Source organism: Geotrypetes seraphini, chromosome 5 (assembly GCF_902459505.1).
Source record: "Geotrypetes seraphini chromosome 5, aGeoSer1.1, whole genome shotgun sequence".
NCBI lineage: Eukaryota > Metazoa > Chordata > Amphibia > Gymnophiona > Dermophiidae > Geotrypetes > Geotrypetes seraphini.
Window position 1 is genome coordinate 26,259,813 of NC_047088.1, and position 16,240 is coordinate 26,276,052.

General features: G+C 45.8%; 1 protein-coding gene across 1 annotated transcript in view; it reads right to left on the reverse strand.

Moving 5' to 3' along the window:
- GRIA3 (glutamate ionotropic receptor AMPA type subunit 3) overlaps positions 1-16,240 on the reverse strand; it is a 430,530-nt gene that overhangs the window by 22,141 nt on the left and 392,149 nt on the right. The window contains exon 13 of the mRNA XM_033945127.1: positions 5,658-5,905. Within this exon, the coding sequence (XP_033801018.1) occupies positions 5,658-5,905 (248 nt within the window). The remainder of the gene's footprint in view (positions 1-5,657; positions 5,906-16,240) is intronic.

Sequence of the window (16,240 nt, forward strand, 5' to 3'; positions counted from 1 at the left end):
TGAGAGCAGGAGGGGTGCTCAGTCCCTCCTGCTCCATAGGCCTCCCTCCCCGCGACTGGCACGACCCTCGCCCCCCTCCTGACAAGACCCACCCCCCCGGCAACATAAAGTTGGGAGCAGGAGGGATGCTCAGTCCCTCCTGCTCCATAGGCCTCCCAACCCCCGGCCTGGCCCGGCACCCTAGTACCTCTATGTTAGAAGCAGGAGGGGTGCTCAGACCCTCCTGCTTCTCTGACTCCATTGACGTGTCCTGGTGCATCTTCTGATGCACAGGGAGGAGCCTAAGGCCCTGATTGGCTCAGGTGCCTCTGGCTCCTCCCCCCTTGGGAGTCCCTGATTGGCTCAGGTGCCTTAGGCCCCTCCAAAGGGGGGAGGAGCCAGAGGTGCCTGAGCCAATTATGGCCTAGGCTCCTCCCTGTGCATCACATGATGCACCGTGGTGGGGCCTAAGGCCCAGCCAGATGCGTTGATGGAGTCAGAGGAGCAGGAGGGACAGAGAGGAGCCTAAGGCTAAGCCCTAAGGCTGAGCCCTAAGGAAGTCCCTAATTGGCTCAGGTGCCTCAGGCCCCTCAGAAGGGGGTAGGAGCCAGAGGCGCCTGAGCCAATCAGGGCCTTAGGTTCCTCCCTGTGCATCACATGATGCACCGGAGCGGGGCCTAAGGCCCAGCAAGATGCATCGATAGAGTTGGACGAGCAGGAGGGACTGAGCATCCGTCCTGCTTCCAACATAGAGGTACTGGGGGGTACTGGGCCAGGCTGTGGGTGGGCCGGGCCAAGGGTTGGGAGGCCTATGGAGCAGGAGGGAATGAGCACCCCTCCTGCTCCCAACTTCTTGTTGTTGGGGATGGGCTGTGCCGGTCAGGGGAGGAGGGTGAGAGTGAGGGATGTGCCAGTCTCGGGGAGGGAGGGGGAGGGCCATGCTGATTGGGTGGGGTAGGGGGGGGGGGTTGAGTGCCGTGCCGGTCGGGGGGTGTCGGTTGGTGGCAGGAGGGAGAATTGGCATCCTTCCTGCCATATTCGCGCGGGATGGGGGGGAGGGGCATCGGGAATGTGGGTTTTTTTGTTTTGAAGCTTCAGTGGCAGGAGGGAGTTGGCATCCCTCTTGCTTTTTTCTTTGGGGAGGGGTGCGTTTGTGTTTGTGGGGGCACATTTTTTTGACGGGCCTACCTGTTTTTTATTAATTTTTTTTTATGGGGCAGATATTTTGCGTCTGTTAGACACGCAAAATATCTGTGCCACGAAAAAAAAAAAAGAATAAAAAAAGACAGGCAGGCCTGTCAAAATACCTGCAGACCTGTAACTGAGTTACCGACAGGTCTGCAACAGTCGGGTTTGCCAAAAGTAAAACCCAATTCAAAATAGCCAAGCCATTGTTAGTGAATCAGTCGCTTGGCTATTTTGCATGGGGTTTTACTAATTTGCATGGGAGGATCGGGATTGAATCGCTACAGGCATCAGTGAATGGGGTTGGAGGGAAATCTGGTCACAAAGTTTGCTTTGTGAATCTAGCACAAATCTAGCACACGGATCGGAAGGGTTTCTTAAGACAGCTTTTCTCCTGGGCGTTAAAGCTGGCCAATCTCAGAGATTCCTACTTTGGCGCAATGGAGGGCGCTTCTTATACAGCATTTACAGATGGAATGGAGGAGAATATCCAACTTAGACACTCCTGATGGCAGACAATTACAGTCTACTTGGGAGCCTTTTTGGAACTCGCTGACACCGACTGCCCGAAGCAGATGACTTAACTTGTAACATTAACCTAGAGTCTAGTGTTTCTCTCATAGCAAGCGAGAATACCCTTGTTCTCTAGAGGAGGGATGGGGGTGGGGAGAGGAGAAAATGGAACTGGTTTCTTTTGCTGTAATTTTTCTGTTGTACTTTTGACATTGTTGACACATGTTTGCGTTTCTTTACAATGTCTCACTAAAATAAGTAAAAAAAAAAAAAAAGTGTCACAGTATTTACTTACGATTCAAATGTAGATCAGCTTATTTTGGTTTGAAAGCGGAAATCATGAGGGTGAGCTTTACAGCCTTTGCAGTGTCTCAGTCAGACATGGGCAACTCCGGTCCCCGAGGGCCGGAATCCAGTCGGGTTTTCAGGATTTCCTCCCTGAATACGCATGAGATCTATTTGCATGTACTGCTTACAAATCCATATTCATGAGGGAAATCCTGAAAACCCGACTGGATTCCGGCCCTCGAGGACCGGAGTTGCCCATGTCTGGTCTTGGTGGAGGCAGACGCTGGTGCCTTTCTGAGTCATGACAGCCCAGTCCCTTCCTGGATGCCCCTCTCGAAGACTTCCTTCTGCCCTTCGTTGTGTCCTTCCATGTTGCTTTGACATCGAGGGGCCCTTTGACGAAGGCACTTTAGCACAGGCTTTACCACATGCAGTGGCGCAGCGAGGGTGAGACGCCCGGGGCTGTGGCTCCCCTCCCCTGCCCCTTCCCCCGCTGCACACCCCTCCCCCGTACCACTTTAAGTTCTCCCGACATGAGCAGCATGCCCGCTTTGGTGCCGGCTCGCCCTTCGACAACACTTCCTAGGCATGGGACCCGGAAGTGATGTCCGAGAGAGCACCGATGCTGGCAAAGGCAGCAACGTTGCTCACGCCGGAGAAGTAAAGGTACAGGGAAACGCAAGGGGTACCGGGTTTTGAAAAGCCGTACGGACCCCAGACATGTCCTCGAAAAGGAGGACAGGTCCGAGGAAATCTGGACGTCTAGTAACCCTACCTGGGTTGGATCTTCAGCTAAATGAGTCAGATAAGAACATAAGAACAAGAATTGCCACTGCTGGGTCAGACCAGTGGTCCATCGTGTCCAGCACTCTGCTCCCACAGCGACCCTTAGGTCAAAGACCAGTGCCCTGATTCAGTCTAGCCTTACCTGCGTATGTTCTGGGTCAGTAGGAACTTGTCCAACCTTGTCTTGAATCCCTGGAGGGTGTTTTCCCCTATGACAGACTCGAGAAGAGTGTTCCAGTTTTCTACCACTCTCTGGGTGAAGAAGAACTTTTTTTACGTTCATACAGAATCTATCCTCTTTCAATTTTAGAGAGTGTCCTCTCGTTCTCTCTACTAGAGAATGACACGGTGACAAAATTCATCACCGTTCCCGTCCCCGCGGATAACCGCGGAGAACCATCTTCATGTCATTCTTTAAGGAGAGAGGGAAGAATCAGAGTATGAATGGCCACAACCACTGACCCACAAGCTTTGCTTTGAAGAATGCTGGACTGAGGTTCAAATAGACACTAGAAAATGACATGGGATTATTTCCCGCGGTTATCCGCAGGGACAGGAATGGTGATGAATTTTGTCACCGTGTCATTCTCTACGTTTCTACCTTGGAGAGGGTGAACAACCTGTCCTTATCTACTAAGTCTATTCCCATCATTATCTTGAATGTTTCGATCATGTCCCCTCTCATGTTGATGAAGAGGAGCACCTCTTGGAGGGTGGAAGAAGTCTGGCGCCTGGCTCCTGAGCTCACAATCACTGATCCATGACCAGCCCGGAAACAGTAGGAAGTTGGATCTATCAAAATCTCTCGGTGGCTGTGGATGAAGGCTTAGAAGGCAAGAATCCCTGCACTGGTTCTGATTGACCTGGAAGAAAAAGGACCCCCCCAAAACAAACAAACAAAAGAACACAGCATCCCTGCCTCTTGGGTCGTGCTTTATGGATTTGGAAGGCGGCATATGTTTTTTGAGAAAGCAATTGATTTTTGCAATCTTTCATTGCTTCTAGTCTGCCAATCAACAGTCCAGTTTGACACCGAAATGCAGAGGAAACTTCATGCAAAGCTATGCAGGTTATTTTTAAACTGGAGGTTTAATCCTGATTTGGTCATGACTTAGAACAGTTTCGTTTTCTCAGTGGGTTCAAGTGGAGGAGCATTAACCTCTCTTCCCCCCCCCTCTCCTAGCAGACTTCTATATCTCTCTAACGATATGAATCTCTTTCCTGTTAGTAATGCTAGTTAACAGAGTACTAACAGATTACTTTACGCCTTAATGAGAGGGCATAGTTGGAATTTAAGAGGTTATAAGCTCAAGAGTAATCTAAGAAAATTATTTTTTTTTACAGAAAGGGTGGTAGATGTGTTGAATAGTCTCGTAGTGGAGATGGTGGAGACAAAGCCTGCGTCTGAATTCAAGAAAGCATGCGACAGGCACGTGGGATATCTTAGACAGAGGAGGAGATAGTTGTGGCTGGGCAGACTGAATGGACCATTTGGCCTTTATCTGCCATCATGCTTCTATAATCATAAAGTTCTATGACATCACAATGCAGGTGTAAAGAGCCTTAGCCTATAGGAAGAGGAGATGCAAATGTTAAGAGCCTTAGCCAATAGGGAGAAGAGGAGATAGTGGATGCTGTGGATGGGCCATTTGGCCTTTATCTGCCATCATGTTACAATGTTTCTATAACCATAAAGTTCTATGACCTCACAATGTAGGTGGAAAGAGCCTTAGCCTATAGGAAGAGGAGATGCAAATGTTAAGAGCCTTAGCCAATAGGGAGAGGAGGAGATAGTGGATGCTGCGGATGGGCCATTTGGCCTTTATCTGCCATCATGTTTCTAAAAGCAATCAGTCTTCTGTAATGGATTACTTTTATAAGGTGGGAGCCGCCCATTTGTGACTGATTGATTGCAAGAGCCACAGTAGTACTCAGAGATAAGGCTGCTAATTTGTATACATTAAGTTTTGAAGAACGCCTCCAATTCTTATCTTTTGCAGGTAAAGTTATATTACAGCTTCCATCTCCTAGTTTGATAAGGATTCCAGGTTTGTCAAGACTCAAGGATGCAAATAAAAAGGCCTAATTTGAAAGCTACCGTAAAAATGAATTACAAGGCCATCACGCCTTACGTGGTTCAAATTTGTGCCCTCACTTTGATCATAAAATAACAGCCTTGCCGATTACTCTTGTCTAAGGTACCCGATTGTGGTGACATTGAGGCTGACCTTGGAGTCACCTCCCCCGCTGCCGCACTCTCCTTTGTCGTACCACCATTTGTTTTTCAATTTGTCCAAGAGGCCTTGCTCATTCAGTTTTAATACTGCCAGGTTAACAGCATTTCTTGAAACGATAAAACATAACTTGTAAGAAAATGCACAAAATGCTTAAAAAAATTGTAACGTATAAAAAAAAAAGAGCACAAGAGGACAAATTGGGCTAAATTTCACAGAACGTGGAGCTATAAAAAAATGTCTGAACAGCAAGTACAGGGTTAAATATTGGAAGGTGGCATGGAGGATTAACATTTGCTCAAAACTGAAGTGTGCGGGACGGGGAAATTGTCTGAGAAAATAGATAACAGGAAACACCACATCATGCAATGGACATTTGTCACGTAGGGTAACTTAACTTGGCTTTTTACCATTTAAACTGAAAAAAGCCATTGGACTGTAAAATTAAAACCAGAGCAAACAGAGGACAGCACACAGAGAGAACGCTAAAAAAAATGGATGCATTAATTAAATGAAACCATTATTTACCCGTCTTTTGTAACTTCGAGGAATAATGAAGAGTTTAAAACATTGTTACCTCAAGCATCCACAAGAAAGAAAATCACAAGACAATCACATCAGGGTAGGTGGAATACTATAACAACGCACATATTGTTATATTATTCCACCCACCTTAATGTTGAGCCCTTTGGAGTTGCCACACCATAGCCTTTGGAATCCAGGTTTCCGCCGACTTTCATCGTATCGCACGGCTTGCGCTGCTCAATGTATTCATTCATGGTCGACTCAAGCAGGAAGGCAAATTTTCCTTTCGACTTCCGAACTCTGGCCACTCCGTCGTCAGTTGTCTTGGTGAACACCGAAGGTTCTGCAGATTTCATGTACGACCACATCTTCTCGTAGACGGCTATTTTTGATCTCTGACAAAAAAAAAAAAAAAAAAATCATTGTAAAGAAAATGAAGGCAAAATCATTAGACTATGGACCGATACACAATATACACAATACAAACTGTTGCCAAAATCTCACGCCAAATATATTTCTAAGTATAGGATGTTATAACGTGAATTATTAATCATTCTGATCTAGTCTCAGGAAAAAAACACGCCTGAGTAAAATAATGCGGTAGCTGTGTTAGTCCACTTTTAAAGGTAATATACAGAAATAAAACAAAACATAATGAAAATATGGTGAAACCTTTCTTATTGGACTAAATTTATGCATTTTGATTAGCTTTCGAAGGTAACCCTTCTTCTTCAGATCAGAAACAAGAAAATGTTAACAAACATCAGCACATAAAAACAAAGGCACTTTTAAAGATAAAACCCAGGAACATAAAACCTTTGAAATCAAAATACAGTGGTACCTTGGATTACGAGCATAATCCGTTCCAAGAGCATGCTCGTAATCAAAAATGCTCTTTTATCAAAGCGAGTTTCTCGATAGGAAATAACGGAAACTCGCTTTGATACGTTCCCCCCCCCATGAGAACCGGCATTGCTTCCCCCGAAGGCCCCTCCTGCGATCGGGCACCCCCCCCCCGCCGCGAACGGGCTCCCCCCCGCCGCTTCTTACAGTCATCTGGGCACCGGCACTGGCATGTCTTGTGCTTGGTGCCGGTGCCCGAAGATTGTCTTCCTCCTCTGCTGGGCCTTGAGCATGCGCAGATGCTCAAGGCCCAGCAGAGGAGGAGGACGATCTTCGGGCACCGGCCCGATCGCGTTGGGGGGGGGCCGGATTGCGTCGGGGGGGTGCCGGATCGTGTCGGGGGGGGGGGGGTACCAGATCACGTCGGGGAGAGGGTGCCGCATCGCGTCGGGGGGGTGTGTGTTTGTGCTGGATCGCATGGGGGGGGGGGTGCCGGATCGAATCAGGGGGGGTGCCGGATCGCGGGGGGAGGGTGCCAGATCGCGGGGGGCGCTCATAAATCGAGCCACGCTCAGTTTCCGAGGCGCCAATTTTGCAAATGTTTTACCAGGCCCGATCCAGGTAGGTCCGATTAATTCAGAAAACGCCAATATGCAGATGGGGGTGATCGGAGGAACGCCCCCATCTGCCTGCCCGGATCGCGCTAGAGCGATCCCAACACATGCGCAGACCATCTGTAGATGGTCTGTGCATGTGTTAGACATCCGGGCTGGCAGAGGTTGTTTTTTTATTCTTTTTAAACTGGGTTGAGCCCAGGGAAGGATAAATTCGTCGAGGGTCCTTAAGCATACAAGTACACTGGGCCCCCCTGCCCTACCTCACCCCACCACGCGCCCAGGCAGAAACAGGAAGCTGCGTCAGAGGGAAGCTTTGGGCAAGCAGCACCGCTTGCATAATTATAGTTCCCGTTGCCTTTCTTACCCGTGTTGCTAGCTTGTCTTACTTTCCGTCGATGGGGGGTGTGCGTTGCCAATCAGGGGGGGCCCACGTTGCCAATTAATGCTGGAGGGACCCATCGCCGTTTGGAAAAAACAATGTTGATACCCTCCTTCATCGGTCACCCCCTGACCATGTGCATACTTGGCCTATTGGTTAATCCTGCCCTGGTTGGGCCCATGTGCCTAAGGCTCCACCCAAAGGAGGGGCCTAAGGCTACTGGGCCAATTCAGGTTGGCCCAGGCGCCTCAGGCCCCACCTGTGGGCGGGGTTTGAGGCGCCTGGGCCAATGAGGCCCTAAGGCCTGCCATCCAACGGATGGCGGCCCTGCCGGATGGATGGGCTTGGGACCCATCCATCCGTCCAACTCTTTTGAGGTATGGAGGGGGGGTGTAGAGGGTGGGAGGTGGTGTCGAGGGGTTGGCGGGGGATTGCAGGGTTGGTGGGTGGGGGCCAATCATGGGTTCGGGGGGGTGATCATGGGGGGTGCACCGAAGGCAGGAGGGCCTGGGATCTCTCCTGCCCGTACCTTAGTGGGAGTAGGGGGTATTGCTGGGGCAGGAGGGCTTGGGCTGCCCTCCTGCCCCAATCGTTGTTGGGGGGGGGGGGTCGCTGGGGTAGGATGGCTTGGGTTCCCTCCTGCCCCAATCGTGTTGGCCGGGTGGGGTTTCGGTGGGGCAGGAGGGCTTGGGCTCCCTCCTGCCCGATCCGATCGGCGTTTGGCGGCACCTGGTGGTATCGCTATCGCAGCAGTGGAGATGAGCCATCTCTCCTGCCGCGATCGTTGCTGGAGTGTGTGTGTGTGTGTGGATTCTGTAACTAGTGTTGTTTTTGACAGACACCGGTTACAGAATCCAGCTTTTAGGCAAAGGACTGGCTTCTCCTTTGCCTAAAAGGCCTGGCTTTGGGCATTTGGGACTTAGGCTTTTTTGTGGTTTATTATATGTCTTAAGTGTAGACGTAGTAGTGGTCTGGGCGTTTAAACAGCTGAACGTAGAGGCAGGCCATTATTAAAAAAAAAACCCTCCTTTTGGACGTTTTTTTTTGAGAATGGACATTTTTCCTGCTTCTACTTTCAACGTTTAGGACCTAGGCCAAAAGGGGACTTAGACGTTGTTGCTTTTTTTATTATGCCCCTCTGCCTCTCCACGTGTTTTCAATGGCTAAAAACATTTATGTGGCATTGGCCTCCTCATTAGACCTGTAAATTCTAATTAATCAATTTTGAATAACTGGCACTTCTGAAGAAAAAAAAGGAAAGAAGAATAAATGTAGATATGAAACTGGTTTGTGTTTGAAGAGATATTATTATGTCATGGCATGGATAGGCAGACTAGATAGACCATACGGTCTTTACTGCTTCCGTTTTTCAATTTTTTTTTTTTTTCTATAAAACAGATTCACTAGACTCAAACAACTGTCATTCTTCTCTGTATTGCATCCACTTTTTTTTTTTCTCCCAGTAATCGTTTTTTAAAAGCTACAGCAGAACAGAAAGCTTCCCCAACTCAGCAGCGTGTCATGAAGAACGGTTTGAATTCTGACATCGGCAAAGAGGCCATGCTTGAAAGCTGCTATTTTTCCCATGGCAGTTTTGACCTTAAATGGCCTGACGCCTTGATGCGCCAACATTGTGTCATTTGAATCAGACAAAACCAGCTAAACAAGAAATTCAATGTGAATCCCATAAAATGTAAAGCATTCCTTTTACTTTATACGTTTTGAACCCGCCAATATTTTTATCCATTTATTTTTCTAAAATGAATATTTATGCTACACTCACCCGGCACATAAACATCCATTTCTCTTGTGTTTTAGAATGAAAGCAGATCTTGTTCTAAAATATTGGATACTGACCTGCACATCTCAAATCCTATTTCTGTGACTTACCTATATTACTTATATTTTACTTATATTATTATATACTTATATAATATATAATATATACTTATATATAAATATATAATATACTTATATATAATACAATATATAATATACTTATATATAAATATATTATTATATACTTATATTATTATATTATATATTACTTATATTTTACTTACTTATATTTTAAAATCCCTCAGAAGGCAGCACTCAATTCTGTTCAATGCCATGATCAGATTTATCCAAGAAGTATTGCAAATTCTATTAAACTTCTATTTACGTTAAATTTGATTCCAGTAGAATTTTTTCCTCTCTTTAGCTGAATTGGTTTTGTTCCAGAATTATTTTTATTTCAAAGTGAGATTTTTCTATCATCAAATTCATTGGATTGCCATGGGGGCAACTTTTGCTGTATATAGATGAATTTGAAGATCTATTTGTCTAGCCCAGCTGAATGTCACATTCTGGTGCAGATCTCTTGAATGGGTTTGTTGCAGCTTCAAAGTAGACACAAGAAAAAGGGGAGCAATTGAGCCATCAAAACAGTCCAGAAAGGGAAGGCTTTATTGCATCCCAACAAGGATCCAGGTTTAGACAATATCAAATTGTCTTCATCAGGGGACAAATATACTACATAACAAATAACAAAAAAAACCCTTATTTGAATACATTATAATAAAACATTAAAATTCGCTTACACATAAAAGAAGATTTAAAAACTTGTAGCGTCATAAATTATGGGTGTGCATAAAATAACACCACTAAATTGAACGTAAACAAAGAGACATCAAAAAATGATATAAGCCAAGAGATAATTAGGATAGAAAATGTGGAACTATAATTACAAAGTGAAAAAGAGGAATACAATAAAAGCTTCCCTTTCTGGACTGTTTTGACTTCTCAGTTGCCCCCTTTCTCTTGTATTTGTCTTGTTTGATGGAGTGGACTTCTCTCCTTTCTTTGCTGTCTGTTTCAAAGCAACCTTGAAAGAGACCTGGGAGTGATGGTAGACACAACATTGAAGGCGTCGGCGCAGTGCGCCACAGCCTCAAGGAAAGCGAACAGAATGTTGGGTATCATTAAGAAAGGTATCACGACCAGGACGAAGGAAGTCATCCTGCCACTGTATCGTGCAATAGTGCGCCCACACCTGGAGTACTGTGTCCAGTACTGGTCGCCGTACCTCAAGAAGGACATGGCGGTACTTGAGAGAGTCCAGAGAAGAGCAACTAAGCTAATAAAGGGTATGGGGGACCTCTCATATACTGACAGACTGAAAAAGCTGGGGCTTTTCTCGCTGGAAAAGCGACGACTTAGAGGAGACATGATAGAAACCTTCAAGATCATGAAGGGCATAGAAAAAGTGGACAGGGACAGATTTTTCAAACTATGGGGAACCACAAGTACAAGGGGGCACTCAGAGAAATTGAGAGGGGAAAGGTTTAGAACAAACGCCAGGAAGTTCTTTCTCACCCAGAGGGTGGTGGATACATGGAACGCGCTACCGGAGGATGTGATAGGCAGAAGCACGCTACAGGGCTTCAAGGAGGGTCTGGACAGGTACCTGGAGGACAAAGGAATTGAGGGGTACAGATAAGAGTAGAGGTAAGGTTATAGGGATAGGATTAGAGGTAAATTGTAAAATTAGTCAGAGACCACTGTTCAGGCAGTGGGCCTGATGGGCCGCCACGAGAGCGGACCGCTGGGCGAGGATGGACCTCTGGTCTGCCTCAGCGGAGGCAACTTCTTATGTTCTTATAACAATTTAGATATACAAAGTACATTTTATCTAGCAAAAAAGGAGCTGGTTCTCAAATTCTAGGTCCTCCAACACCAGCTCTTCAGCTTGGGACTTACCCCTGCCACGCCTACATGGGACTTACCCCTGCCACGCCTACATGATATGCGCATATATGTTTGGTCAAGTTAGTATTCTATAAAGGAGAAATCAACTTTCCTGGATAGAATAAGCTCCTATCAGGTGCCATGTTACAGAATTACCCTGCATGTCCACAGTTTGATGAGGTTTTCCTCAGGGTTTGGTTGGAAAGGGGTCAACACTACAGCTCACACTTTTACATATCAACAGTATGTTTGTATGAATATTGGGCAGATAAAATATTGCATCTGATGGCTCTTCATTGTGGAACAAATGTGATTTCCTCATAGAAAATGGTACTTTCAAGTCAAAACTTCTAAGCCCTTCATCAGCCACTAACAGAGCTTAATAGCTTTAGCTCTGCCTCTGAAATATGTGCTACAGGCTGGAGGCTGGAGTTTGGATTTTTCTACGCTTTCTGGGTCAATGAATCATCCCCTCCTGAAGAAGCCATCATAGATTAGCGAAACTCGAGTTGCGGGGGGGGGGGGGAGGGAGGAGACTCGATGTAAGATTTGAAATGAACACAAGATACTGTAAGAATAATTAGCAAAAAAGAGAGAAAAAAAATGATTTGAGTACGAGCCAAGTCTAACACCATAACGACACCAAGACGACTTATCTGGCTAATAGTTTTTCCATAGCTACGCACAAATGCAGTAGAAAAACTCATGCTCTGCTCTGTTCAATTTCCCTTCTGTAAAAGGTTGTAAAAGCAAGAAATTCCTAAATCACTCTTTAGCATCTCAGGCAGCTTCTCATGAAAAAGAATTTCGATTATTGTTGCTCACAGCTGTTTCTTAAAGACATTCAAATATACGATTATGTTTAATGTTTATAATCTTTTGTAAACTGCGTAGAACTTTTTGGTAATGCGGTCTATAAGTATAATGTTATGCTATGATAAGTGCACTGTTTATTTCATTCAATAACATTTGTCTTGGTGGTAGAGACCCGCAGTAGCTATGATGGTCCCAAAGCTGGCTCTTGCTCTGTTTTAACTGGTTCATAGTCTAAAGCGCGCGAGGACAAAGGCGCGCCGACAACCGAGCGCAGACAACTGAGCGCAAGACTTAATCGCGCCGAAGAAAACCCGTATTTTACCCGTATCCGACGGGGGGTGTTGGTGGGGAACCCCCCCCCACTTTACTTAATAGAGATCGCGCTGGCGTTGTGGGGGGTTGAAACCCCCCTCATTATACTGGAAACTTAACTTTTTCCCTGTTTTTTAGGGGAAAAGTTAAGTTTTCAGTATAATTTGGGGGATTACACCCCCATACCCCCGCAACATGGCAGCGTGAGGCAGCGCGATCCCTATTAAGTAGAGTGGGGGGGTTCTCCCCCCCACCCCCCCCATCAGAACGCTTTAAAATACAGGGTTTTTTCGGCGCGATTAAGCCCTGCGCTCAATTGTCTGCGCTGGGTTGTCGGCGCGCCTTTGTCCACGCGCACTTTTGACCCGTCACCGTTTTAACTGAGCATGTTTTTTTTTTTGCCGATGGTTTGAGCACTGCACTATATATTTGATAAGATATGAATTGAAATATATTAAAGTATAAGATTGAAATACCCTGTGATATTTTGACGGACTACAATAAGCATGACATTTTGTATTAAATCTAGCAACTTTGGATCAATACTATAGGCACCTAGATAGGGTTCAGCTATTAATGAAGTTAACCAAATGCTGACCCGGGGTCAGTAATGGTATAAAAATCTGTACTTAAACATTTATGAGGTCTGCAAAATACCCAACAGCTCTGCAATCCATATTATTTATCACTAGTCTTTAAGCCCGTTACATTAACGGGTGCTAGAGATTCCTCGGCTTCCTCCCCCTCCCGTCCCGTCAACCCCCTTGTTTCCCTTTGCACAGTCTCCCTGCTTCACCCGCTCCTTCTCATGCGTGGGCCACCGGAGCAGAGAGGACTGGGCAGAGGGGGCTGCCAGCTGGGGCAGGCGGAGAGGAGCTAGGCGGCTGGGGGAGTAGCAGCAGCCGCTGCTGATTGCAGCCTCCGTCCCGCCTTCGCCTCCCTGGATTTGCTAGAGCGGTCTGCAAGGTTCGCTACAGGGGCTGGCGAACCTCAGCAGGCCGCTTTGAAGAGGACCGGCAGTGGGAGGGAGGAGTCGCTGGCGCAGGCGCTGTGAGCACTGGCACAGAAGCACAGCTCACGCCACCAGGACTCACGGATTTTCGACAGCGCATGCGCGCTTAGCCTTTTATTATTATGGATAATCAGCTGAGATTCAGAAAGCCTTCACTGTAACCCTACTATTGCTGAACTGGACTTTGACAAAGGTGCGCTAAGCGTTTTAGCACGTGCTTAGCGCATTCGCTAACGTGTCCATTGGATAACATGCACGCGTTAGCATTTAGCGTGTGCTAAAAAGCATAGCGCATCATTGCAAAAGAGGGGGTTAGTATCAGATGGGTGTAAATACCATTTTTAGAGCCTCATTAAACATATTTCATTTCTCTTCCAAGGGCATGCAGAACCCCATATGAAAAATTCTTTCTCCTGATTTCTGCAAGCAAATGGAAATGATACGGCAGTGTAAAAACAGCCCCATCCTTTTGAATGCCAAATCCAAGAGTAAACCCTACCAGCGTTTTAGGAGGAATACATGCTATTTTACTGTTAGTAAATAGGTTTCATTTTTTAAATAACACAAGAGGTAAAAAAAAAAACCACATCTTGAAAACTTCCCTCCTTAGTACGAAAAGCTTCAGTCTCTGGTAACCAGAGTTGAGATTGTGATGTCATAATGCCTCATTCCACCAATGCCTGAGAGCCAACCTCATCAGTGATGTCACAATGGCTAGATTGTCCTATACTTAGCTCACATAAGAATTGCCATACAGGGACAGACCATAAGGTCCATCAAGCCCTGTATCCTGTTTCCAACAGTGGCCAAACCAGGTCCCAAGTAGTACCTGGCAGAAACTCAAAGAGTAGCACCATTCCAGAGCTGAGATTGTGATGTCATAATGCCTCATTCCACCAATGCCAGAGAGCCAACCTCATCAGTGATGTCACAATGGCTTGATTGTTCTATACTCAGCTCACTTTTACTACATAAAGCAGTGATTTAAATTTCTAGAAACATTTCTTTTTTCTTTAATTAAGGGGGAAGTTATCAAGGTAGGCTACTGTTAAGATGTTATTTTACTGTTAACCCAATTATTAGTAATTAGGTCTTACTGCATAAAAAGGGATCTATGCTAAAATATCACGAGTTATTAGTAAATTAAAATGTCTTTACGGGTTGTTTCCTTAGCGGACTGTGTGGATGAGCATCTTATTTATTTATGATTTATTTTTAGTATTTATATACCACTTATAAGCTAAGTGGTTTACATTCAGGCACTCCAGCATTTTCCCCTATCTGTCCTGGTGGGTTCTCACTCTATCTATTGTACCTGGGGCAATGGGGGACTGGCTGAATTACCCAGGGTCACAAGGGGCAGTGTGTCTTTACGAGGGGCCGCTGAAAAGCTCTTAGCCCGGCCAACAAAGTTGGGGCAGTCTTCATCGAGGGCTATACGTAGTTCAGCAATTTTCCGCTTTTTTTGTTCTGTATTTTTCCAACGGTTGGGCTGAGAACTTTTCAGCCGTCCCTCCTATCTTCATTAATTTATTTATTCATTCAGCTTTCTATACCATTCTCCCAGGGGAGCACAGAACGGTTTGCATCTGTCTGGTCCACTGTACCACCTGATTGACAACTAGCTAAACAGCTAGGGATGGTCAAAAATTGATACCACATTATAACACAGTTCAGAAAGTACAAACTCAAAACCTAATTGAAATATTACACATATTTAGCGCTGGGAATTAATGAACAGGTCCATAACCATCTCAGAAAATATAGACAACTATCTGAGCACTTCTCACTGAGCTGCCTGAAATTTAAATGCTTCCTAGAGACCTGAACCTCTCCAAGATTAAACCAGGTTATCTTTTCTCAAGTCAGATAAAAATCAAATGCTTTAGTGTGACAGAAGAAAGTAGCAGTGGAAAAATTACCCAGCAGCTAAGCAGTTTATTAGCGAGAATATATTCTGAATCTGTGCTTTCCTGAAAATATACAGTTTTTCATGTTTATTAATTCTTGGCCTTATTGGTGATGTAATATACATTTTGGACACAATATTCAGCACGACTCACCCCGTTAGAGTAGCTCCTACCCAAAGCAAATAGAATGCTAGGCATGATAAAGAAGGGAATTACGAGTAGATCAGAGAAAGTTATAATACCGCTCTACAGAGCCATGGTCAGACCGCACCTGGAATACTGCGTCCAGCATTGGTCTCCATACCTAAAGAAGGATATAAAACTGCTAGAGAGGGTGCAGAGACGAGTAACGAAGCTAGTGAAAGGTATGGAGAACCTGGACTACGAGGAACGACTTAGGAGACTGGGGTTGTTCTCCCTTGAGAAGAGGAGACTGCGAGGGGATCTGATCGAGACTTTCAAAATACTGAAAGGATTCGACAAAATGGAGCGGGGAAAGCAGTTATTTACAATGTCCAATGTGACACGGACAAGAGGCATAGACTGAAGCTGAGGGGAGACAGGTCCAGGACGAATATCAGGAAGTTCTGTTTCACGCAGCGAGTGGTGGACACCTGGAATGCTCTCCCAGAGGAAGTAATTGCAGAATCCACCGTTCTAGGATTTAAGGAGAAACTACATGCACATCTCCTTAAGAGTGGAATAGAGTGATACGGGTAAGGGTAAATTAGATGCACATCTCCCTTGAGAAGCATACAGTGATATGGGGACTAAAACTATGCCAGGGTACACCTGGCGGGGCCTCCGCGTGTGCGGATCACGGACTTGATGGACCCAGGGTCTGATCCGGAGATGGCAATTCTTATGTTCTTATCGGCGCAGACACTGATTTTCAATGGCCTTCTTTGGAAAATGCCACTGAAAATTTTTACTGACTGCCCTTGCAATAGCCCGGACAGTGCCGGGGTGGTCTAGGGGTGGAGCTGGAGTTAAGACATAAGACAATGGTCTGTCAAACCCAGTAGCCCATCCAGGTCACTAATACCTGGCCAAAACTCAAGGAGTAGCAACATTCCAGCATCTCAAAGAATAGCAAGATTCCGAAACCCCAA